At 38.5% G+C, this 27,427-nt stretch overlaps 1 protein-coding gene across 8 annotated transcripts in view; it reads right to left on the reverse strand.

The window, feature by feature from the left end:
• Positions 1–27,195, reverse strand: part of dgkza (diacylglycerol kinase, zeta a) — a 73,249-nt gene extending 46,054 nt beyond the window's left edge. For 3 of the 8 annotated variants that reach the window (XM_056753855.1, XM_056753776.1, XM_056753698.1), the window contains exon 1: positions 27,035–27,195. In XM_056753855.1, coding sequence (XP_056609833.1) covers positions 27,035–27,096 — 62 coding nt within the window. In that variant the 5' untranslated portion in view covers positions 27,097–27,195. Of the gene's footprint in view, positions 1–9,214; positions 9,333–22,950; positions 23,692–27,034 lie in introns of those variants that run through there. The other 5 variants (XM_056753936.1, XM_056754224.1, XM_056754071.1 and 2 more) reach the window with 5 other exon arrangements.
• Between the last annotated feature and the right edge of the window lie 232 nt (positions 27,196–27,427).

Here is a 27,427-nt window from a genome sequence, read left to right on the forward strand (position 1 = left end):
CAGCACCCAATCTATTTCTGTTGTAATTACAATACTATACCTCAAATAAATGCAAACGAAAACATGTTTAGTCAATGATAATGATTTTGATATCTTACCATTAAAATTATGCTTCATTCATAAGTTGACAAGAAAAAAATGAACCACTCTCTATGGAGCAAATTAATAAATACGTTGGTGGGTCTCAATAAAAGATTACATCTGTGGGGCCTGGATGAAAATGTCAGCCTCTATTCTTTATCATTTTAAGAAAAATTTGTCAAATGTTTTTGTAAATTGGGCAAATTGTGTGTTCTTTAACCCTGATCTCTGCTGAATTTAAATAATAATCTATTCATTTAAAACAAACATACACTGAAAGGGGGAGCAAACAATGGTAAATATGGGAGCAACAAGCGATATGTCATACAGGAGCCATAATACATTAGATCTCAATACAAAGTTACTGGTTTCAACTAAAGTTAGACCACTACCTGTTGAGAGAAAGTGTTTTTTTAAACCAATTCCGCATTGCACAAGGTGCAAACAACGTTAGTCTTGTCGATGTTCCTATTGGGAAGCTTCTTAAAAATTAATATTCCCTGAAGCAAACCCGGCGGCTTCATAGCTGCATCCATGTTAGCACGTCACGTTTGATGCGGTAATTTCACAGTAACGTTATGTTGTGTTCAGACCAAACGCGAATGGCGTGTCAAGCGCGAGTGATTTATATGTTAATGAAAAGAGCCAATAGACCTACTTGCTGCGCGAATCGCGCGAATGAAGCCCTGGTTATGAGATGAGGAGGCGGCTTCTGCTTCTGCGAATGACGCGAGTTGAAAAATCTCGTTCTCGCCCCGTACAGTGCAGTTAAGCTGGTATACATCCGCGCTAAAATATCAAGGTGAAAGTCATCATAGCTTGCGTAGTATAGACCCAGCTCACAACCCAACTTTGAGAATAGATTAACGGCGACATTTTTTTTAACGCGCGATAATAGTCTCACTGCGTTAGCGCCGTTAACGCCGTTAACGGCCCACCACTAGTAAATATATTTAGGCATTTAAAAAAAAATAATTTTGTTGAAACATTTTTCTGGAACTCTAAACTTTTTCCCCAATGACTCCGATTTCATTTGTCGATTTCAATTTTTTTAAATGCCAAAATGGTTAGTTTTGGGGAATAAAAAAATCACTTGCTCTATAAAAAGGATGAAAGTCAATGGAAGGCACTCATAATGACAAGTATAAAAACATATTTGTATATGTGAGTAGTTACAGTAATTACATTTCTTATTAGAGCGTGAGACAGCAGCAAAGGGGATGCTGTGTGGGTGGGTTTATGCTGTGTGATAAATTGCTGTGGTCACACAGTTAAAGGTTACGGCTGCACAAATATGCTACTTTAAATAGAAACCTCACATTTAACACATCTTCAGCAAAAAACTTAACACAAGAACATTTACCCTGTATATAGTCATATTGTTAACGCAGACTTCTGCTCGATGTTTTACATTTGACATATTTAAACAAATGTTGCATTTAATTGCTTCCGCTCTACTTGGGACAACAAATTCAATACATCAAAAAGTAAACGCAAGATGCTCAACAAGCTCAAAGCTCCAAAACTTGCATTACACTTTACTTTTTAATCAACTAAATGTAATAATTTTTAAGTTCAATGTTTCTACAGTATCTTTTTAAACACAACAAGTTCAAACCTACAATACTTGCATTCCACTTTACATTTTAATCACTTAAAATGAATCATTTTTAAGATTAACGTTTCCACAGTATCTTTTTAAAAAGCAAAATATAATGAGACCAATACATTTAAAATGTTTTAAAACTGTTTACATAGTCTATTTATATACATCCTGCATGTCTTTAGCATATGGACATTTATTAAAATGAACAGGATACAGATGGCCCTCTCCTTTTATAATGCTTGGAGATGTTAGAATCTGAAGTGTGTTGAGACAGGAATGCAAGCTAATCTCACTTCAACACATCCATGAATGTAAATACACCAACACCAAAATAGTACATTAGGGTAAACAGCACAAAGCATTACATAGGAAAAATAACAAACACTGAACACACAGATCAGTTGTATGAAGTGGTGCTGGTGTCCGAGCGTGATGAAGATTTGCATATGCTGGTTTTAAAGGGCAGTATTGTTTATCTGCTGAGAAGAGCTTTGTGAGAGACGCAAAGACCACCTCTTGTTTGCATGATTGGTTTGTTTGCAGAAATGACAAACTGCAACTCGATGACAGCAACGCTCACTCGGTTGTATAATTCTCAATATACCACCTATGTACTGTGGCACTAAGAGCAATACTTTGCAGAATACATTTCTGTGCAAACACTCTACCACTATCTCTCTCCCACAGACATTTATGCATTTAGTACATTCCTGTCTGGTTAAGGAATTATCAACAGTTTTGAAACATTTAAATGCTCTGTCCTGTATAATGAAATAAATCATGCCTGGATGCAATGTTTGAGACGTAATTTCAGTATTATGGTACTACAGTACATTTTAGAACATGGGCATTTTTAGACTGTTTTGGGGTAGTTTGGGATATAAAGTAGAAGCAACGGCATTATTAAACTGTCAAATTAAAGAGCAGTTTTATCCCCAAGACATTGATCTACAGAGATACAGTCGCTACAGAACAGTAGCTTTGAATGAAAGTGTCTGCCAGATGCATAAAAGTATAACTGACATGAGCAAACTCATGAAAAATGATGATCCTCATTTAAAACATATTCACACGTAAACTCTAATGTGATTCCAACACTTCCATCACAACAACTACACGTTTTTGTCGGAAAATTGAATTGATTAATAGGCAATAAGGGCAGTAAATCGCTTTCCCGCTCATTCTCCTTCACAACTCCTTCCTGGTGGAACATTCTTCATAACTCGGTCCGGTCAACCACATCTCTCACAACAATCAAAAAACGACTTAAAACCTCTTCTGTGAATACTTAACAGACAAATGAAAAAACCTGTTATCTCAACAGGTAGTTGTCTAACTTTGTATGAAACTAGTAACTTTGCTGTGCTCCTGTATGACATATCGCTTATTGCTCCCTGAACTCTTTGTAAGTCGCTTTGGATAGAAGCGTCTGCTAAATGACTAAATGTAGATGCATGAATGCCTGCAGTGCAACCGGATTTTAAAAAAACACAAAGTCAATGTAGTAATAATATCTTGTGATTTAAGGTGCACCATTTGTGAGCGATATTCTGAACTCTCTGTGTGCGGAAGAACTATCCGGTCTGCCTGCCATTAGGGATTTGGTGTGCGTGATTTTAAGCAGAGCCACTCGGGCTGTGGCCCAGACCATGGGAAAGAGGAAGTACTGTCTGTGGTCAGTGGTCTTCACCTCATACACACAAACAAAACAAAGGCCTAACACTTTGTTGACCGTAATGACCATTCTTCAGAAGTGTGTTGTCCTGATCCTGCTTTGCCTAGTCCATAGTTTCCAAAGATAGCTGTATTTATTTAACACACATAGGGAAGGAGAGAAGTCAGAGTGCAGGAACAGCCTGGATAACACATTTGTGGGATGATCTTTAAGAATCGGCTGAAACGCATCTCTTCCGTCAACACCTGATCGATTAGTACTGACTTCTATTTCTTTTCTACTCTTTCTATCCTTAGAAAAAATCATTTGCTTTGTATCTGTACTGTGGTAAGCTATACAAGACCAGTTTTAACTGCACTTACGTTTCTTGTTGTCCCTATGTTGTTCGGATCGCTTCTTTTGTTTACCTCATTTGTAAGTCGCTTTGGATAAAAGCGTCTGCTAAATGACTGAATGTAAATTAGTTCCAATATGACTCTCAGTACACACAGAAAGTGTGCACAGTATTTTATATGCGAGTCTGTTAGAGACGTAGTGTTGGCGCAAACAGGTGCTTGTAACTTTTGTGCAAAACTGAAACACAGAAATAGAGGTTTAGCAGGTGTAGTCCATTTGACTTATGTATTACAACAAGTTCTTAAGCGTTATTATAACTTTGTGTATTAAATATCTCTAGGCTTTAAAAAAGACAAAGAGGTTTCAAATAACATGATGTTGAGTAAATGAGAACATCATTTTCATTTCGGATTAATTGTTAAATGTCAACATGATTTGCCAATCAGCCTTTCCATCGAAAATCTGACCTAGACCCTTGCATTGGCTTATTTTAACCAGCAAGCCATAGTTCACCACCGACATCAGGAAGGGAAACAGTTGAAGAGAGCTGGAGAGAAGGACAGAGTCATTTCTTCTTGTGTAAATATTTACATGAGAGCACAGAGGCAGTTTTAGCATATAACATGCCTCTGTGTTTCACATTCACACAGAGTAAAACAAATCAACTATGCTAATAGCTGTACTAATGTTGCATTATTTGTAAACTGACGGTCATAACTTGTTATACACACAAAAAGATGATATGACACCTAAATAAAAGGCCTTGGTTAAAGGACAACATAAAGTGAAGATGATTGATGGACACACACCACAGACACATGCAAGAATAAAGTAAAGCCAGTAACAACACTTATGGAACTATTTTTTTTAAATTGTGGTTGGTTTTTAGCTAAGTTAGGTGTAAAACAATAGCTCATCTATAAGCAAACAGTTTTTTAGTCCATGGACTGTATTCTTGTTGTTGCAAGCCTTTAAAACATGTGAAGCATTGACCTTGCCTCTGTCTCCACATCACAGTTCACATCTGTGAAGTGTGCACAGTATAATAATAACCCCACGTGCGGGCTTAAGGACTACCGTGTCCCTGTTGAAATCTCTTTGTGATTTCTGGTGTAACTACATTCATTGAAATTCAATTCAATTCAATTTCTGCGTGGATGAGTCAGATGTGACCTCTTCTCTGTTACCTTGACAGTTGCCATCACTGCAGGGCACAACTGAATGTGACCAAATACGACCCGAGGCTTCTCTTCGTGACACTTTGTGACAGCGACGAGGTGAGGAATAAAAAAACGTTTTCTAAGCCCATACGTCCTGGCCTTTCACCCACTGCATGTTTATTATAGAATATCTGTGAATTTCTGTGATAGGGAAGTGTTAGAGAGTACAAGTAAAGCTGGTTTCGAATTTAAAATGTGTCATATGCCAAGCGAACGCAAAGTGTTTATAACACAGATACTAGATAATTCTGCAGTGCACACACAGCTTTAAGGCACACTTTCAGGTAACACAGTAGTTTGAACAACCCACAGTTTCACCTTCAGCTGTGACAAAGCCAGTCAGTGTTCAAATAAAGGCTGTGTGCAAAGAGACTCTGCATAACAGTAAGTCTAAAGCAATCACTCAGTGATTTATAATTGATATTTTTTATAATAAAATACTGTAACAGAGTAGACAACTGAACAATGCAAAATCAATACGCACCCAACAGCCACTCCATTACGTATTATAGCCACATTACTAAATTATGAGTGAATAAATTGTTAACAACTTGTCAGTCATTCCTTACAGAGTTTACTGTAGTGTGCCATACTGTACACATACTACAAAATGCAAATGATTATAACAAACACTACAAAAGACACTGAAATCGCACTGAATTCACTTTCTTTACTTCTGCTAAAACCGAGCACAGGTGCCATTTCTTTCATGTTTTTTGTTATTGTACACTCAGCAGGAAGCAGGAGCCGAATGTTGCGGTCATATTATTTGTCTCATTCCTAACACACTGCGTGCTTCTGATTCTCTCTCATTTCTTCCCATGTTCTCACTCTGTGGTGCATTAATTTAGTGTGCTCTCATTTCCTAGACTTCATTAGGAGAACTTTCCACCGGTGAATGCCCAGCTCTGTGTACTAAAAGTTGAGCCCTATAACGGACTTTAAGAATGCCTAGAAACCCTCATAATGCACAGCATATGCATACAGAAATTTTATAAAAGTAACATGTATTGCTATTATTAATAATAAAAATGTAACAACATATTTTTTTGCAAAGTTAGTTAGCCTAACTACATGTTGCCAAGTAGGACAGTAAATTGATGCTTTAATATAGAATATGCAGTCATGGTCATATAAACAGTAGAATATGTAGTTATGTATCAACATGTTACAAAGGCATAAAGGTGTAATCGAAATTTCTACTTTAGACAAGTCCTATCCATTTTCTCAGAAAATATTCTAGACTGCATTGAAAAGCAAGAGCACTATATACAATTATCTGATGTTTTCCCTGTTAGCATGGTTGAAATCATTGGGTCTCATTCACTAATAATTGCTTAGATTTTTCACACATTTGAACTTCTCGCTAACAGACTCACAACACGTGCATGCGTACATGAATACGTTCTTAACCTTGTCCTAATGTTAATGGTTTTGCAGTATTCTAAATGAGATGCCACATGCACAAGTTAGTCATTTGCATAAAACGCACCCAGTCCATCTCCATATTAGGGCTTTTCGCCTAACCTTTCCTTTACCACAAGTCATCACTTAAGTCAAATGCTGTGTCTGCAACTGCTACATCTTTCACTCCTTCACTATTCTCATATAGCGAATGACATTTGAGTCCACTATATGGGGAAGAAGTGAATAAAAATGAGTGATTTCGGACAGTGACGTGTATAGCCTGCATCTGACAGTACTGTCTCAGATGTTCGTCATAAACATTAACTTATATTACACCCGTGTGGCTTTGTGGATTGTTTTATAAAATACTCAAACTCATTTTCATTTTATATGTCATGTCTATTGTATTGGTTTAAAATAAAGAGAACAAACAACCATCACATTTATTTGAAGGCAGGCTTATTTATCAATAAAACAATCAATAAAATGATTTTATATATTTAAAATAAAAACCCACTGTTTATCTCATTAATTTAATCTGCATATTCTTTAAAAGTATTAACTCTTTCACCGCCATTGACGAGTTATCTCGTCATTTAAAAAAAACGCTTTCCCGCCAAAGACGAGTTTTTACAGCAATCAGTGTTTGTACTGTTGTACAGCAGGTGGCGCTATTACACACCTTTGGGATAAAGTACAGAATCCCAGAACCTAGAACGTATATGTTTTAGCGTTTTTTAATGATTGTTCTGAGTGGAATCTGGGTGGAATCTTTGACAAAAAACGTTAATTATCTCAGCTGTTTAAACAAAGTTATTCATTTTTGAAGAAACCAACCCACATCTACGGAGTAATAAAAAACGAACAAATGAAGATAGAAGAATACGGTTTCTTTTGTTTACAAGTTGACACTCTGTTCTTTCATTTGACATATTGTTTGTTCATATATTCTTTACAGAAAATTTACTGTGAGCCATTAAAGTTAGGTGAAAATGTTAAAAAAACGCTGGTGTAGGCTGGCAACTTTTTTTTAAAGGCTGGCGGTGAATGAGTTAAATAACTGTCAACAAGAATATATGTTTGTGGGTATAATCATACATTACATGTATATGAGACATTCGTCTCGTGTTGTATCATGAGAAATAGTGAATGAACATCGGATGCACACTCAAAATGAGAGTGCATTGTCGGTAAAAAAAAAAGAGTAAACGAATGTAGGAAATGAAGTATATCGGACACCCAATATAGTGCACTATATAGGAGATAGGGAGAGGTTTCAGACACGGCTTAAGATACTCCAGGCAACCCAATGTGACCTCCACTCACAATTCATTCCAAGAGCACAGTCCTCAAATTCAGTTCATTCATAATATAACAACTTTTAGGGGCTGTGTCCACCGAGGCGTTTCTGCCGGCGTTCAGTGTGTTTTTTTAATTGTTTCCAATGGAAACGCCACGTTTTTTGAAGATGCGAGCAGCTGCTGTTCTTTGCCGTACCGGTGCTCTTCGTTTTTCCAACGCTCAGTGCCGGCATTTTACCGGGTGTCAAACCACCTGTAAAAGCACTGTTAGGGCCTGATCAGACAGAACGCGTCTTTTGCTGTTTCAAGCAACTGTAAAGTTCCGTCACCACATAGGAAGGCATGACTCTCCTTTCATTCGATTGTACAATGGGGAAAACGGAGTATGTCGTCAAGTTCTTTTCTGCTCAAAGTTTAGGTTTTCTTTCAACTTCAGGAGCTCAGAGCGCTCCACCAAAAATGCGATGCGCAGCAGGCGGCAAGAATAAACATAAGCAGCGTGCAGAACTCTCCCTGCCAACGAAAAAACAATTCAAAAGAGGCACGTCTATCAGCAAAAGATGCGTTCTGTCTGATCAGGCCCTAACGCAGCTTTTCTAACTCTTTCACTGTATATGGTGAAATAATAAAAAAATTGAATATACATCGAAGCGTAATTATATATATTATTTATAATTTAAATATTATCCTGAGGTGAAACATACATTTTTGCATTTTGTCTTAAGAGAGAGAGAGAGAGAGAGAGAGAGAGAAAGAGGGAGAGAGAGAGAGGAGAGAGAGAGAGAGAGAGAGAGAGAGAGAGAGAGAGAGAGAGAGAGAGAGAGAGAGAGAGAGAGAGGAGAGAGAGAGAGGGAGGAGAGGGACGTGTTAATTTTGTGTACTAGTGCTATCTTTTCTCTTTTATTTAGAATAAATTTTAGTCTGAAAGTTTTAGTGAATCATAATTTGTTCATGAAAACGTTTGTACGCAGGTTTAACGCAGATTTCTGCGTATGCATCCTTAGTGAATGAGACCCACTGTCTTTCTGTCGCACACAAACACACACAGTCAGTGGCCCATAGACACCACAGCTTAATCATTTGCTTGCCTCTATTAAACCAAGGTGTGTTATTAACACAAAAACACAAGCACATGTGTACTGACAGAGCTCTACTTTTAGAGTTTCATTGTCAGTGCAAGGAAGAGAGATTTGTTAATAACAGCAGCCTGCAAATTCATCACTTCTCTTTCAAACACATCGGATAGGGATTCCAGCACGGGCTTCATAACACTACCCACAACCAAGCAGTATATTACAGCAACCCTACAAAACAATGCTGTTTAACTCCTGCAACAGTTGATGATAGAATTAGACAGACAGTAATGTGATTAAGTCACTGTAACTCACTATAAGCTAAAGTTGTTTTGCCTGTCGGAGCTGAGAAACACCAGACTCATCTAACACAGCTCAGATGTCTCATTCTTACACGCGCGCTGTTAGATCAAATCAGACAGTCAGAAGGAAACAGCACTGCACTTCACTGATGTCAAACAACTCACAAGATCAACAACACTTCACAGGAGAGAACAGTCAGAGAAACATACAACCTTATGGAGTAAAAATCATCCAGAGGTCTGGTCTTTTCCTTCACAAATAACTTTTAGTTGGTGTGAGGGTGAGAGAGAGAGAAAAAGAGAGAGAGGGATAAAGACGAGAGAGATGGTTGACTGGGGAAGGGGAAGAGTGAGCACGCAGTGGGAGGGTCAAAAAGAGAGCGGGAGAGAAAGAGAGAGAGAGAGAGAGAGAGAGAGAGAGAGAGACATTATTTTACTGAAGCATGCTTCCTCTGACGCAGACACCTTGTTTGTATGATGACTACTTATGTTTAAGATAAACATTATTATATGTTCTGTTAACAAAAACATACAGTATTAGTGCAGATATGCAAATCATATCTGAACATGTAAACATATACATAATAATTAGTATATTAATAAATGAATCTACTATTGTATAATTTATATATTATAAAAAATATATATAAAAAAGTGCTTGTTACATTTTATTAGTTTAGAGTCCACGCTTATCAAACACTATACGAATATATTATAGAATTATATATTTATATTTATTCATTTGGCAGATGCTTTTATCCAAAGCGACTTTTAAGTAGGAGACCATATAAACATTTTGTCAACACGCTAAACAGTACTGCTAGTTTACAAGGCCATGCTACTAGGAGGATTAAAGCTGGAGTAAGCAAAGGAGAGAAATATTTTTTTTTTACTGACAGACATACAGAGTTATTGGTTAGTCATATAAATGCAGAACAGGTAAGCATTACGCAGCCATTGAATTCCATCTAAAGTGATAGTGTTCACCCAAAAAAGAAATTCTGTCATCATTTACTAAACCTAGTGTCATTTCAAACCTGTATGTCTTTCTTTTTTCGCAAAACACAAAAGAAGATATTTTGAAGAATGCTGTTAACCGAAAAGCAGTGGCACCCATTCACTTCTAGTGTATGGACACGAAAACAATGCAAGTGAATGGAAGCAAATTAACAACATTCTTCAAAATATCTTCTTTTGTGTTCTGCAGAAAAATACAGGCCTAAAATAACTAGAGATGAGTAACATTATATTTTTGGGTTAACTATCACTATATTTTTTGCACTGGCTACGAGTTACGACACAAAATGTGATCACAAATATAGTGACTGGTTTCAAACAGGTTCTCCAAACACTTGCCTCTTTGCCATTCATGGAACAAACTAATAATCTTGCTTCAAACGTTTCACCACTGGCTAAATCAAAGTTGCTGTGTTGAAATAGTCGGGGTGCTCTAACAAATACGGTAATGTTATAAAAAACCCACAGAGCACTTTTTTTGTACACTTTTTCTGATATTTAACTTATTTTGCAACACATTTTGTCTGCAGTGAAGCAGGAACAATGTCAAACAAATAAAGCACACACACACACACACCACCTGTCAGAGTCAAACTGTCAGCTTTAACAAAGTAACATTCTCTGGCATAACCCTTCCAACCACCCGAGGCAAGGTTACTCTTTTACACATAAACCTAATTTCCTATTGGGAGGACACCAACCACAAACATCCTCCAGCCAGTTGAATATGTATTGGAGTGTGCACATGGGCATGTGTTAGCTGGGAAAAAGGATGTACATGAGAGTGTGTGCTGGTCTCTTAACTCTGATGTGACAGAGAGGTGGCAACTGTCACTTTGTTCAGCGTGTGATGCCTCAAGCGGTGTGCGTCTGTTTGTGTGAACGCTCCCCGTGTGGTTGGACCGCAACAGCTTTTTTTGTCCTATGATGACTGATAGCTCTGTTTCACATGAAGTCATTTGCTGCATCTAACATACAGGCACGCAAACATACGCACAACCACACAGATTTCAGTTTCTGTTTCCAAAAACACACACAAGTTCCTAAGGTACACTGAGTGATTCATTTCTCATTATAGACCTTGACACATACACCATTGAAAACTTTGAAAAATGTAGATTCACATGAAAGGTCATGTCACATTAAAGTGATAGGTCAGCCAAAACTAAAAATTCTGTCATCATTTACTCACCCTCAGGTTATTCCAAACCTATATACATTTCTTTGTTTTGCTAAACACAAAGGAAGTTATTTTGACTAACGCCAGTAAGCAAATAGACCTAATCCAGCATTTACTGCAATAGTATGGGGGTCAATGGGGGATGAGATCTGTTTGGTAACTGACATTCTTCCAAATATCTTCTTGTGTGTTGAGCAGAACAAAGAAATTTAACAGGTTTGGAACAATCGGAGGGTAAGTAATGATGACCGAATTAAACATTTGGGGTGAACTATCCCTTTAATAGACTGTTTTAAATGTATTTTATTTTACATTCAGCTATACATACAAGCTGGCAATTGTCAAATTGGTCGGTGCAACTTATACTAAGTGCAAAAGAAAGCAAAAAGCCTTTTACCGAAAAACAGAATGTGAACACCAACACGTGCTCTCACATACTATACACTTCCTTCCCCCACACCTGAACCCACACAGACACTTACTCACCCTGCCTATGTCTATATGCATGTGCACACGCACAAACACGGTCTGTTTTATGCAGAAGCTCCATCAAAGAGCTGACGGAGGAACTACGATGCATCTGCCTCTGCCTTATAAGGTAAAGGCGCTGCCCAGAGCCATGCATCGGGGCTGCTAATGTAACGCTTCTCAATAAAAAGTGAAAAGTGTTTTGATGATTTTTAAATCAATTTATGGCAAACATAGCATTTCATAAACCAGACGAGGAGATATTTATATTTAGACCTCCAGTGGAGGAGTAGGAAGAAAAGGGGAGATTGTGAGTCACCACCATGTAAACAGGGAACACAAGCAAAGTCTGTTAGTATATTTAAATGCTGTATGAGAACTGATTGTGCTGTCTCAGAAATCACTTACCGTTTCCCATGGTAACAGTCGCCACTGCTGTCGGGGTGTCAGAGCAAATCATTACCTGACAATCATCATAGCTACCACCTAAGGCCAGCTGTCAGTCAAACCCACTGACAGTCTTCTCTTTTTACATGTCATCCAACCAGCCAATCTCCTCCATCTACAGCGAGCAGAACGATTATTGCAGATATTGGGAAAGGGAGGCATCTGCTGGTCAGCGACAGACATTACAGATGCAATACACCTTGATTGTGATAAACAATACTTGAAAAATCAGTTTTAATTACTTTCACACACTTATTTAATTAAAATGTACTTTTTTGTTCGTGGTCACTTTATGAAAAGGAACATCCCTGTTCTGCCAGCATGTATACCTCTGTATACGTGTATAGCTTTCCTGTAGTTCAGCGGTAAGAGCATTGCGTTAACAACACAAGGTTGTGGGTTGGATCCCAGGGGATTGCAAATACCTATGTATAAATGTATAGAATATTGCAATATAAGTCGCTTTGGATAAAAGCGTCTGCCAAATGCATAAATGTAAATGTACCTGTCTTCCAGTAGATGGCAGCAAAGCAAAGTGTAATATGTATTGCATTAGATATTTCCACACAGCAAGGCTGACCAAAATAGAGAGGTCAGTAATGTTTTCTATAGTACAGAGATTTGGGCCTGCTTGAAGAGGGTCTCACCCATTAAAGATATAATTCCCTATTCATTTTAGCGACGACCCTGAACACAAAAAGATACATTTACAGATTCTATTCACAGTCTCTGTTGACAAGTACTAAAACGTTATTAGATTTAACTATTAAATCTAAACAGTCACATCAACAGTGATTTAACTAGGATACAGAAATAAATCACTGACACTTACTGTTTTGGTTTAATGGTATGCCTACTCTACTGTATATATGCAATAGCATATTAATAGCATAGGATTGCACATAATCTATAATATAATGCAATGTAAGTCGCGTTGGATAAAAGTATCTGCCAAATGCATAAAATGTTAAATTTAACATGTAAGTGTGAACGACACTGTGTGTGTTAGTGTGTAAGAGTTTTCAAACAGAGAATCCAACTCTACATGTTAATAATGTCCTAAAGGAAACACATACACCCTCCTGCTAATACACCACAACATCCTGCAGATGTCTCATTTAGTTCCTCTGTCACACATCAGTCTGAAGTGCCCCAGTAACCTCAAGAGCCAGACCTGTCACCACCACCTACAGACACTCACCATAACGATTCATTTGTGTCCTAAAATCAGCCATCCCATTCTGATTCTGTGATAGTTATAGCTGCTAGCCTACTCTGTCTCAGATTCATCCTGGACTGATTCTGACTCACTTAAGAGGAAGAGACACTCTGATACAGTCAGATCCCATCAATCAACATGATTTAAATAGCAGTTACCAGACGATCAGCTTGCTCCACAATCAGCAGCTCTGCATAACATTTAAGACAGTACCGACCATATTTCAATATGTAATTTCTATGAAAAAACTGTAAAGCTCTTTTAAACGACAACATCATTTATTGTTGTTTTTGGAATACACACCCAGTACAGTTACACAAGAAAGATGATTGACAGTATCACGTTGCAACACAAAATAAATCCAATAGCTATAATAAGATGAGACGTGCTAGAAGTGAGAACCATTCCCCGCAACACAGCATCTCAACAGTATAAACACAATAACTAAACCATCAGTGAACACATTCAAACTTTGAGCCCTGGAGCATCCGAGTATTGTAGTCTTCATGCAGATGTGCTTCTCTGATTCTTTTACCTTTTTAAGTCCTCTTATCTTTGCCTGGTTACCCTTGAATCCCCAAATCAGAGTGAAATAAAGAGCAGAACTTTGGAGACAGCGTGATAAAATATTGTGTTAGCTGAGGGTAGTGGCTGGTGAATTCATTTAGATAAGGGTTAAATAAGGCCCTTTCACATCAGATACACTAGATCAGGGGTGTCCAAAGTCAGTCATGGAGTGACTGTGTCCTGCAAAATTTAGCTTCAACCCTAATCAAACACACCTGAACAGCTAATCAAGGTCTCACAAAGCAGACTAGAAACTTTCTAACAGGTGTGTTGAGACAAGTTGGAGCTAAACTCTGCAGACTGTGGCCCTCCAGGACCGACATTGGACAGCCCTGCACTAGATGATCTGTGTTTTCCAAAGTACTACACACTTCAATTTGATTTGTTATCTGGCAACAACCTTATAGCTTTTTATGCAGAGGTCAGAGCGATGCATGGAAATGAAGCCTTGACGTAAGACATGGAAAGGCCCTTTGGGATCATAAGAAAGGCTCTTTAGGGTTAGTCTTTAGAAAAGCAAAAAATAAACAAAGACATAAATACACTCTCTTATCCTGATGTACACTAAAAAACATTCACACACAGGATATAATTTTTTTTTAACACAAACTGTGTGAACAAAGATGTTTTAAGACAAAACAGGGGTACTAATTAGCCATGAATAAGAGCAAAGAAAAGCGAGAGGTAAGGATATCGATTGGTCTTCAAATGAACCTATCTAAACACTACTGATACTTTTATTGGTTCTCCAAACATTTGATTCTGTAACACTCATATTTAAAGTCCACATGAAATTCAACTTGTGGCCCAGGGTTATCTAAATGCAAAAAACAGCTTTAGACACATTTCCTGTCCAATCAAATGCTCTTTAGAATCTCACACATGAGACATTGCAAAAGATGCTGAAGCTGTGTCTGAAATCAATTTATTTAATTTTGCATGGCACACATATTGCACTACGTAGGCGATTGGGATATATTAAGCTGTGTATATACAGTGTCTCACAGAAGTAAGCACACCCCTTACATTTTAGTAAATATTTTATTATATCTTTTGATGTGACAACATTGAAGAAATTACACTTTGCTACAATGTAAAGTAGTGAGTGTACAGCTTGTATAACAGTGTAAAATTGCTGTCCCCTCAAAATAACATAACATTAGGCCATTAATGTCTAAACCGCAGGCAACAACAGTGAGTACACCCCTAAGTCAAAATGTCCAAATTGGGCTGAATTCGCCATTTCCCCTCCCCGGTGTCATGTGATTTTATTAGTGTTACAAGGTCTCAGATGTGAACGGGGAGCAAGTATGTTAAATTTGGTGTTATTTCTTTCACGCTCTCATACTGGTCACTGGAAGTTCGTAATGGCACCTCATGGCAAATAACTTTCTGAGGATCTGAATTTTTTTATTGTTGCTCTACATAAAGATGGCCTAGGCTATTAGAAGATTGACCACACAGCGGTTTAACAAGACAGGTTCCACTCAGAACAGGCCTCGCCATGGTCGATCAAAGAAGTTGAGTGCACGTGCTCAGCATCATATCCAGAGGTTGTTTTTGTAGCAATGCTGGCAGCACTCATAAGTCTTTTTTTTTAAGATTATGCACAAGAAAGCCCGCAAACAGTTTGCTGAAGACAAGCAGACTAAGGACAAGGATTACTGGAACCATGTCCTGTGGTCTGATTTGACCAAGATAAACTTATTTGGTTTAGATGGTGTCAAGCGTGTGTCTCTACTTGTGATGTACGATCACCGAGCCCACACTCAACATCATACATGGAGAGCAAAACAGAAAGCGGGGTATTTACAAAAAAACTTCTTCAAACGGATCACATGCAGTTATTGACCAGAGGGAGTGCCAGTACTCTCAAAGCAACATCTCAGGCCAGAGTAGAGGACAGAGGGCGAAGGGTCTGAGACATTCTGTTACCCTCACAGATCTGAATACCAGATCGCGCTTCCTACTGAGCGTTCATTCATAAAAAGTATCCGCGACAACAGAGTGCTGGTCCTCACATCGTCAGCCACCAACAAGTTCTTGTCGGCCTGGAGGGAGCCGTATACCGTTGTCGAAAGGGTCCGGCTAGTCAACTATCGAGTCCTTCAGGCTATAGAGGAAGAGATTGCCCGGATGAAGGAGCTCAAAGTGATCTGCCTGCAGCTTATTCCCGGGCTGTATAAGAACGGGAAGACAGAGGAACTCGGTGAGCTACGACTCCATACCATTCGCATGTTTGTTTAAACTGTTCTCTCTGTTCCTAAACAGATACGAGCGACTAACGACCAGAAGAAAACACCACTTCGAGCCAGCCTTCCTGCAACACCCACACTCCACACTGCTTTTCACCAGTAATCACCTTGGAAATTCCATAAACCACCCTCCGGGGTTTGCAAAACTCGCAAGTCTGTTTTGCAAGTCTTTTCTCACCACAGAGCATTCAACCCGGTTCGAGCAAAATTGCAATGGTTACCTATTAAGCAATAAATTCACTTTAAAATCTTACTGATTACCTGTAAAGCCTTACACGGTTTAGCTCCTCAGTACCTGAGTGAGCTTCTCTTGTATTACAGTCCTTAATGTTCACTATGTTCTCAGGGCTCTGGTCAGTTGGTAATCGCTAGAATTTCCAAAATGAAGTTCAGGTGGTAGATCCTTTTCCTACGTAGCGCCTACATTTGGAAAAGTCTTTCTTGTACTGTCCGGGAGGCAGAAACACTCTGTCAGTTTAAATCTAGATTAAAGACAAATCTTTTCAACCTCACTTCCATAATACAAATGTGTTTAGGCTGCATTAGTAAGATCAACCGGAACCAGGAATACTTCCCATAACAACTGATGTACTGCATCAACTGACTGCATCAAAGAGTGTTGAGCAGTACTCTACTCTCAGCTTTCTTTTCTCATTGTTCCGAGGTTACCAAAGCGAGCAGGATGCAGTCCATTTTCAGACCTGGTGGTAGACCTGAGAGAGTGAAGTGGCGACCCTACAAGAGCTGAGATGATAGAGATGAAAGAGGGAAGCGGAGACCCCACAAGTCCCCATTACAAAAATTTCATCTGCTATTAGATAATTAATGATAATATCATACATATTATCTACCTTTTTACTATGTTTATTTTTTATTTATTTAGCCTAGTTATGCAAGCACTGTCGAGCTTGTAGAGATGCTGCAGTTTTTTGCCAGAGGGGAATTGGGTCCCTGGTTGGGCCTGGGTTCTCCCAAGTTTTTTTTTTTCCCCAATGGAATTTTGGGTTCCTTGCCATCGTTTGATTCTGTTTTGCCTTACCTGGGGCAGCTTTAGAATTTAACGTTTTTGTATTTATTAATATCAAAAATATCTTCAAAATGTTCAATCCTGCTAAATTGATTTATTATTGCATATATTGATGTGTATGTATGTGTGTGGAGTAATTTTTATGCATGTGGCTGTGAATGAACCTGCTTTTTTGTTTTTACTTGTATAACTTTAATGTTTTGCTTATAGTCGATATGTTTCATATGCAGCTGCTTTGTAACAATGAAAATTGTTAAAAGTGCTATATAAACAAAGTTGAGTTGAGTAAAAATGTAAATATTTTTCCATGACAAAAACAGTACAGACTTTTAGTGCATAGTATATTTAGGCGAATCGGCACACAGCAATTGAATAATTCTTCATGTTCCAAGGAAACTTTATCTCTTCGTTGGTTGACAATAATAAGAGGCAGAGTTTAGTCTTACAAAACCTGTCAGACAGGTATAGAAAGTCCTGTCATTAAAGACACAGCCACACCTCTTACTCAATTCCACACACACAAGTGTATACACTTCAAAACATCTCTACAACCTCTAGATTTAAGAAGGACGTGTAAAGGATGTTACTGCACATACACTGCTGTGCACACACACTAAAGTAAACTCTCAGCGGTTATTTGCACTGTTTACTGGAACACTTGGTCCTGAATGGTCAATTTCAGGAATCTGTGGTCAAACACTTTAGTATAATGATCAATATTTCATGCCCCAAAATCAATATTTAATGTCCATTTATTCATTTGATAAATAGAATAATGTACAGTCAGCCGGTCAAAACATCTATTACGATACAAGATCATTACATTCGGATCATCCTGTTGGGGTGCATATTAGGCCTTATTTTGCCCAAACTGTATTCCTTCTTCACAATACAGTATATTACATCTTGAGACATATCATAGTTATCACAGATTATTATAAATCATGAAAAGGTTTATTATCTCACATTCACTCAAAAGTCTTGTGTTGAGAGTGTAAGCAAACACCCTGCCCAGCCACACAACATAAAGCGAAAAAATGATTTACAATCGCAATACGCTCTTTTTTAGGACGTTGTCTATCTGTCTGTGAGCGTGTGAACGTGTGTGTGGGAGAAGAGAGTTCCAGAGCAGTTCAGATGTAATATTGTGAAACTTATACTTCAATATCTTCCTGAAGAATAAAACAGTCTTGTGTATTATCAGTGCAACACTGAGTAATGTAAAACCATAAAACAAGTCTCATCGAATCTAATCCAAGATCCTTTTGAGTATTTTACTTCAAGGAATCATATCAGTGAGTTCCAGCAGTGGGCCAAGATTAATGGTTCATAGAAATATTAGCTTCTGCTTTACTAACCCTATGTGCAAGTAGTTATCTTTTCATGTCACACACCTGTTATCTGACACACAGGAAGGAGAGTCAGAGCAAAGGGCCATTCTCAGAGTTTACCTGAAGCACACGATGGGCGGGACTCAACTTTAACAATAGGTGTCAAATGCATATTTTAAACAATATGTTCTGTGAATTATTGTTGTGCACTGGTCTTTATGTTGCTAGTTTCATATTTTTACCATTTGGCCCATGTGTGCAGGCATTGATGTGCATTCCTATTAAGATAAACAAACCCTGAATCTGCTCAATTCAACCTTTCACTCTATCTTTCTTTCTGTCTATTACACAAACCACTTCACCCAACAGTGTATGTGCGAGTCCACACATTTAGGAAGTCTAATTATCGCACAACATATCAGGCACACAAATCTGTTTAGCTAGCTCACAGATAGACACGCTTTCATAGCACATGGCTATTAATGGATACAAACAGACATTTCCACATGCCGAATCTAAATGAACTGACAGAAGCGCTCGTCTCCTTCTCTATTTCTACTCGTGGTGTAAAGTAGGACAGTTGGCAGGGAGAGTCGGCTCGTGAGGCGCTGACAGATGGATGCTCACTTCTGCTGCCTCTGCTGTGGTCTGAGTGGGCTGACGTGCAGTGAAGCCCACAGAGAAAACAGAACAGAAAGGAGAAAATACAGATTACAAAAATGTCCACTCTGCACCTCTGTCAAATCTACCATCTCTTTCCATTTCTGTTTCAACACATTTTCTCGTGCAATCTCGAGCTCTTTGACCTGCATCGACTATATAGCGGCTTCTCTGCTGCAATATCTATAAATAAGAAATGAGCAATAGAATGTGCCGACATGCAAACACATCCACATGGTACAAATGACTTCTGTTCTTCCAGCTTCACAACCTTATCTCTCAACCCTTACAAATCACACACACACAGACACAAACATTAAAGTGTGCTCCTGCAGATGCACAGAAAGAGAAACGAGTGAAGCATTCTGAAGGATTCATTCTCACACTCTTTTTTTATGCAACTAGCTCTACCTGTCTGGATTTTGTACACATGTTGTTTGCCGTAATTAATTTGTAAACGATGAGGTCCGGAACAAGGAATGGCAGCAAATCTAACGTGTTGAGAGAGGATGGAACATAAATGCATTACGTGCATTAAATTGACTCTTTGTCATTAACGTTTCATCAAACACTTTAAGTGTCCACTTAAATGCATCAAATACTTTATTGCAAGGATTAAAATGACCAAAGCCAGCAAGAGTGTGAAGACAGGCACTTGTATACAGTTTGGTGGATTATAGTGAAAGGCTGTAGATTGGGTATAAGAGGTGCATTGACATTTTGTGTTATACTTCTGGTGAGTTCCTTAATAACTTACATTGGTCCATGCATACTGTACTCTGTGTGACAGGGAGCCCAAATGATTAACATCAACACTGTTGCTGCTGTTTGATTCACGCTTTTGGGGATATTGCAAATTTTTGACAACATAATTTTCTAACTTTTCTTATTTATATACAGGTTGAAATGCATCATTGGTATCTGTTCATTTATGTCTTTATTTCGTTCTATGGAATTATGGAGTAAAACTGCAATATTTACCCACCTTAAATGAACGTATTTATATTTTCCTTAAGCAGTGCTGCCTTGCCTTGTGAACACATTCACAAACAAACGATTCATCTACAGCTTCTAGAGTGTAGCAAGAGTCAGCAGTTGTTAAAGACACTGTGATTGAACATTAGAGTTGTGTTGTGTACTGATCTGCTACTACTATACACAGACCCAAAGACAAAGCAGCAAATGTCAGGACCTCATGTCAGGAGGAGTGATGGTAAATCCAGCTTACAGCAAAGCAGCAGGCTAACTGGATGAGGTAAATCTGCTCTTATATAACCAGACCCTAACACACACACACATGTGCTGTGTATCTATCCTTCCTGCTCCATCTCTCTTTCTATCCTCCGCTCTCAATGCAATGGCATTAACACACACACAGGCTTAAAGAATTTGGTCAAGTACCAAAATCACAATTACAAATCTGAAAACGCAATTTCAAATCTAAAAACAAAATAGCAAACCATAAAAGACAACAACAATTCGGGGAAGTCAAAAAAACAAAATGACAAATTAGAAAAAAAGACAAATCAGAAAACACAACCACAAATCAGTCAAACCGGAAAATGTAGGTCTTATGTTGGAATAGCTACTGCTGATTGGGCAAAACTCCTGTTAATCAAAATATCCAGGATGCTCAGTATGAGGAAGGGCATCCGTATGTGACACAAAGCATATTTATTAATTAACATTCAAAGGCCACATTTTGGTAATAAAGTTAATACGGGCTCATCTTGCATTAGGAGTAGATGCATGTCCAGTTTGCTACTGTTTCACACTGGATGCATGAGCAGAGCCTTCGCGTTACATGAGCACTGAGCAGCGGTCATAGTAATGCGACTGCGAATGGCAGGCCTGTGTACCGTCCGTGATTGTATTCCCCTCACATGACATATACAATATAAGCATATAACATGAAATTAACTTTTATCTGTGTCTCTGCGGGTTATGATGAGAGAGTGCCTGAAAACATGACGCGGTCATTTGTTTCCCCCTAATAAACATAAGTTATTATGCTGCGAATACACACATCTGACAAACGTGGTGTGGGCGAACAGCATAACCTTCTTCACTACCATTGGCAGTCACCTTATCACATCGCTGCTCATTTGCAAAAAGTACAACTTTTCCAGTCACTGGACTTGCCCACGTCGTGTTTCCAACAGTTGCGGTTACTAAAATCATCAACTCTTGGTAAGAATGTCACTGAAAGTGGCTGTGTGATAGTATTTGAGATCATATCATATGGGTAGAAATTCCACTCCATTAACACATACATACATGAGTCAGATCATGACATGATGTATGCGTATCATCTGAGCTCTGCCAGCCTGACACACGGTTGCCATGGTGACACGGAGGAACTCAGTATTTTACAACAGGGGGTAACAGGACATGATCGGAATCGTTCACCCTCTAAACTGCATTAAAGTTATAATTATACATACATACCCCAACCCTACTACCCTTCGCTCTTGTGTTTAACGTCATCTCTGAGGTCACCCAGGCTCTAGATGTAAATGCAATTGAGCATGCAATAAGAGAGTAAACAAAATCAAACAAACAGTGGAAGGGTTTCATAACTAAATAATCCTGCCTGGGATAATTTACAAAGGCATGGAAAAAATGAAAACAGACATAATGACAAAGTGAATCAATCCTGAGATATAGAGTGATTTGACAACCCACATGTGTGCAGTCTTAATTATTCCTCCGCTCTGTCTGAACAGTAACTGATCTGACAGACTAAAGAAACAGAGATCCACCGATGAAAGTTAATAATTCAGACTGACTGACGTCCTCTTCTCACATCTCTGATCATCTTCATGCATCAATTAATAAGCTTAACACACTGGCGCACACAAAGACACGTGGCAGGAGTTCTCATCAGTGCTAACACATGCAGAGGTGAGAATAAGAGAGAGACTAGATGGGAAAAGACGAAGGACTTCAGTAAATCCAAACAGACTACATTTTAACTAATCAAAATGCAAATGTTACTCAATGAAATTATTACAGATGGCCTAAAGACATCCTAGATTACTTAAATGACCAGTTATCACATTGAAATTACATATAACACTGACCCACTATGCATGTCTCTTACTTGCTCTTTGCAAGCGTTTGATGTAGATAAAGAATGCACATGAAAAAAAAGAAGCTGACTAATGAGCAGTTTAAATAAGATAGGATATCTGCAGGGTTTGAGAAAACATGTGTTTGTACACCTCAGGCTGAGAGTGTCACAAACAAACTCATCATTAACCAAGGAAACGCTTTACACAACTAGATTTTTTATGTTGCGAACCCACACTGTACCTCTGAAAGAAGACTTTTCTGTATTTTTTAAATGAAAAACAAATATTTTTAACTTGTAAAATCACTTTGACCCCAAATTGTACATGAAATTCTAACAAATCTTCTTATAAAGACAGTGTGAAAAATGTATTCAATAGGTTAGTCAAATCAACCAACAACGCTCTATGTACATGACAATAGCACTGTGGTCCACTTTACTTTAATAGGCTGATAACACACACCAAACACGCACTCTGAACAGAGCGCATGGTTGGACTACACGCATGTTGTATGAGACATGATTTGCTGTTATTGCCAACACAAAGTACAAGGGCTCAGTTTAAAGTTGGAAACTTTGAATGGAAACATGACCACAGAGCTATGTAAAGTTTACACACGTATACACTTTTTTTTAGAGCTACCCACACACAAAGACACACGTGCACTTTCGATGCATCGAGCTCATCAGATGCGTTCGACTCACCTCCTTCCAAACAGCCGTAAACCAGTAAAAGTCCTCCTGCTGTGCCGGCGACCCAATGAGACTCGTTCCCCCTCAGGCAGAGGGGTGGACGGGAGGTCAGAGTTGGACGAAGAAGCAGACGTGGAGGCCAAAGAGGTCGTGAGCTCTTCCTTTTCCAGCAAACCGGCTCCCAGCTCCTGCTCCATCAGGAGCCTTGGCCGTCAATCAAACAATAGTAACCAATCACAAACTCACGCAGTCAGAGAGTCCTCATGATGACAAAAACAACGAAACACGAAGAGATGGGTCGCACCATCCTGCCGTTTGCAACAGAGTGAGGATAATACAAACAACACTCAGCTCTCCAGATCCTTGCAGACTTCCACGTGTGATCTGTTTCCCATTCTGCCTTCAAGACACTTAATCCCATAACCAAACCCCCACATTCCTCCTCCTCTCCTTCCTTCCTTCCTTGCCCTCTCACTCTCTTTTTCTCAGGAAGTTCAGTGTTCTTGCAGTCCTGGTGAAAGCAGAGTCATAAACCAAAGAGCGTTTATTCCTACAGTCCTCTCTTAATATCTCTCAGTCTCTCTCTCACTATCTCCGCCCTCTCATGATCTAATGTGTGTTACTGTTGAAGCGTGCCTCTCGTGTCCTCCTCTCACTCAGGCTATTGCTTGCACTTACACACATGTCTATGCAAGCACATACACATACGCTCTAGCTGCCGGCTGTAGTCACGGATCTTGCTCCACACCAGGAAATGTCAAACTCAGTAGAGACTCATTCGTAGGACCCAGAATGTAGCTGCCTAACCAGATGCCTGAGTGTTTTTGAGCTTGGTTCTTGATGTTCATGTGACTGTCCGTTTATCTTACTTTCTCTGACAACACTACAAGAAGGATGGAAAATGTGATTAAACTCAAACAAATGGAGCCGGTTGATGAGAGTTGTAGAGTGATTTGGAAATATTTACTTATGATAACTGAATCTACTGTAATGCAAAAGAAATAACACACACACACACTGATAATCATGGAAAATGCAACCAACCTATGCGGAGGTAAGGTAGGAGGAAAATATTACACACTAATGCATAAATCTAGTTTGACACGGAGAATATAGAGAAAGTAAAGGCGTAATAGGAAAATGATAGAAAGAGAGATAACAAGAATCTTAGGTTTTATGAGAATGTTGATTTATATCAAATCTATGTCTCTTTATAATCAAAATAATAATTTGCATAAGTAGCAGTAACCCTACTTTAGATCAGTATAGCAGTTTACAAATCCCCTCACACGCCCTCCAATTTTCCTCACTCAGTTTTTTAAATGCTAAAAATTTTTATATGTATTTATTTGTTTTATAATTTATGTTTATTTGATATTATTATTATCTCCTAGTTCTCTTTTAATCTTAAATCAATACATCTTACTCCAAGGCCTTTTCTGTTGATCAGTGACTGATGAATTCCCTGTGATTTATTGCTGCACAACAACATTAACATTAAAAAGTCCACAAGGTTGAAACTTTTATAGGCACACAGTTTGCATTATGTTTCCCCACGACACACATACTGAAAGCAGATTAAACCACAATAACCAGAAGGGAAGTATTGTCATAAGGTCATAGTAGAGATAGAAAGGAAGAGTGTCTGTGTGTAGCATGTGTACTGTAAACATGTAAACAGAATAAGAAAGACAGCATAATGATTCCTCTCTCTTACCTCCTGTTCACACTCACTACAGACTTCCTGTGAAGGAAGGAACTGATGTCACTAACATAGGAGTCATACACAATTACGGTTGGACCACAAACCAGACATTGTTTCCTGCTATTCTTTTGTTAGTTATTTGTGTATGTGTAAAAAATGCATGCCTGAAAATGTGTTTTTATTTGTATTGCAATGGTTAGTATAGTGGTTTTGTTATTGTAGACAGATGTCATTTCGAAACACTACTTTCAATGGGTCACACATCTGTACAGGACATATATGTTGGGGCCCGAGTGTTCCACAATGTTGTTTGTGTTGGTATTAGTAATAGAGAGACGGGGAGAATGAGTGCCAGAGTGGAAAGAGACATATAGAAAGGAGAAGAAATGAGGAGATGCAAATAGGACAGCTGAAAATAAAGAGTAGGAAACATAACTGTGTAGGAGTCACAAGTAGAATCCACTGTTACATGGATTCAGTCTGAATCTAATGTACCAACAGCAATGAGGAATAACATCAGTATAGACTTTAACTGTGGCAACTCGGAAGGGGGACTTTTTTAAACCATTTTTGTTTAAGCATCATATCTGTGATATTTTCCACAGATAAAGGCTTGGATCTTGTATAAAGTATTAGCAAAGTACATTAAAAATTACTGTGGCGCCTCTAGAATGAAACTCCACCTGGTGGTTACACAGAGTGGCTGCATGTTAAGTCCATACAGGCTACTGGGTAGGTCGTAACTATCTCTGTACTTTAATCTGTTACACCTTTTTTTCTTAAGGCAATTAAATACTTCATTGCTAAAAATAATGTAATTTTTTTTTTATTGTACTGTATTTTATAATGTATTTTAAATTGATCCAGTCCCGCAGAATGTTACATGTGGCAACAACCGTACACCCAGTTTTTGGACGTACGATCCTTTCAGAAATGAGACCCAATATAACTACACCGTGTAAGCCACTTCATAAAGGTGTCATATGGCTGAATACGTGTTTTTCTGTGTCTTTGGTGTGTTATAAGTTGCACATGCATTTATTAGAAGCGTTAAATTGCAAAAATTAAAGTGTCGGAATAAAAGATGCATTCTATCTAAAAGCGAATGCTCACCCAGACCTGCATGAAACACCTCATGTAACCACAGTCCCACAAATCCAGGTCAGTTCGTGGTATGATTTGACCATGACCGCCCAAATGTATACGCAAGTAATGCCAGTACCTGTCAGTACAATTGCTATGTTCTCAATATAGTAAGAAGCGTTACATTTCCGTCACACGCTTACAGTAACAACGATTTACAGTACTTTACCAATAACAACGCACTGGTTAACCAGCCAATCATAGCACATCTCGTTTCTCAGAGTGATGAGCTTTGTTAAAAATCTGCGCCTTTCAGAGAGGCGGGGCAAATAGGAGATACAAAAATGCACGGTATGTGGAAAATACAGTGTTCTTGAACCTTAAATAGTGTAGACTAATTGCATACATTTAAAACAAACAAAAATATTTGTTTAAGCTGTGTTATATGACCTCTTTAACACTGAAACTCTCACACTCTTGTGAGATGAAATTCGGAGGTAATAGCTGTTGGTCACAGACCGTTTGGTCTTTTACTGTCTAGCCTGAATATATCTAACAGCCCTAAACAACAAGCAAGTCAAACTGAAATCCCACATACCTACAAAACAGAAGCCTGGCACACATAATGACATGGCGGAATTTTTTTGAACTTCTGCTTTTGATGACACCACGAATACAAACACACACAAATACACTAACACAGGGTTAGTAATAGGTTTCAAATGCTAGATTGGCAAGTTAGTGAAATACAAGTTGTACTCGGCCTTTAACCACACTGTGACCGAACACACATTTACAGTCAAGCTTGCACACACTAAAGGGACAGTTCAATCAAAAAAAATGTTTTTTATTAAATCACCTTCACGTTTTTCCATATTTCATAGTGTAACTTTTTTATATCAAACACTAATGAAGATTTGTATTTAAATTTGGCTCATTTTTTTCAATACAATGAATATGAATGGGGAATGCAGCTGTCAGTCCCTTACATTCCGCCTACAATCTTTATTTTGTGTTCCTCATAGCAAAGACGTCAGTTTCGGAACAACACGAGGGTCCAAAAGTAATAACAGACATTTTGACCACACATTAACCATACTTTAACTTTACCATAAAATACTACAAGGCTTTACAGTATATATCCTAAAGAACACTCCACTATTGGTCCGAATATTGTTTTCATGGTTGTGATGAAAAATCATAGCTTTATAATTCAAACAAAATAAATGTGGGCTGCCGAACACTACGCTAATAACTGCATATGCCAGTGTAGAGACGTATACTGACACAAATACTGTAGAGTCCTACCTGAGGTCAGGGTGAGAAGGAGGTGTGGGGGGTAGGACCCATTTCCCCCTATGAGCCCACATCTCTACCTATTTCTCTCTCTCTCTCTTGTCAGATTTACTCCTCAGGCATCTGGATGACTTCTAACATACAGACTGAAACACACAGCTATAGAGCCACTGACCCTCACAGCCTGAGCCTATCTGAGCTTATGTCTCTTCCCCAACACCCCCTACTTCCTGTTATGACACTTCCTTATGTGTCTATGTTGTGTGTTTGTGTTGTGCGTGAGAGATATAGAGATGGGTTGGAGGTAAAAAAAGATTGTATTTTTCTGGCAGCGTGAATTGCCCACCGACTACTGATGAGACACAAGCTAACCAGACCCCAGAAAAACACAGACGGAGAACACAA

This window comes from Triplophysa dalaica, chromosome 1 (genome assembly GCF_015846415.1).
Source record: "Triplophysa dalaica isolate WHDGS20190420 chromosome 1, ASM1584641v1, whole genome shotgun sequence".
In the NCBI taxonomy this organism is placed as follows: Eukaryota; Metazoa; Chordata; class Actinopteri; order Cypriniformes; family Nemacheilidae; genus Triplophysa; species Triplophysa dalaica.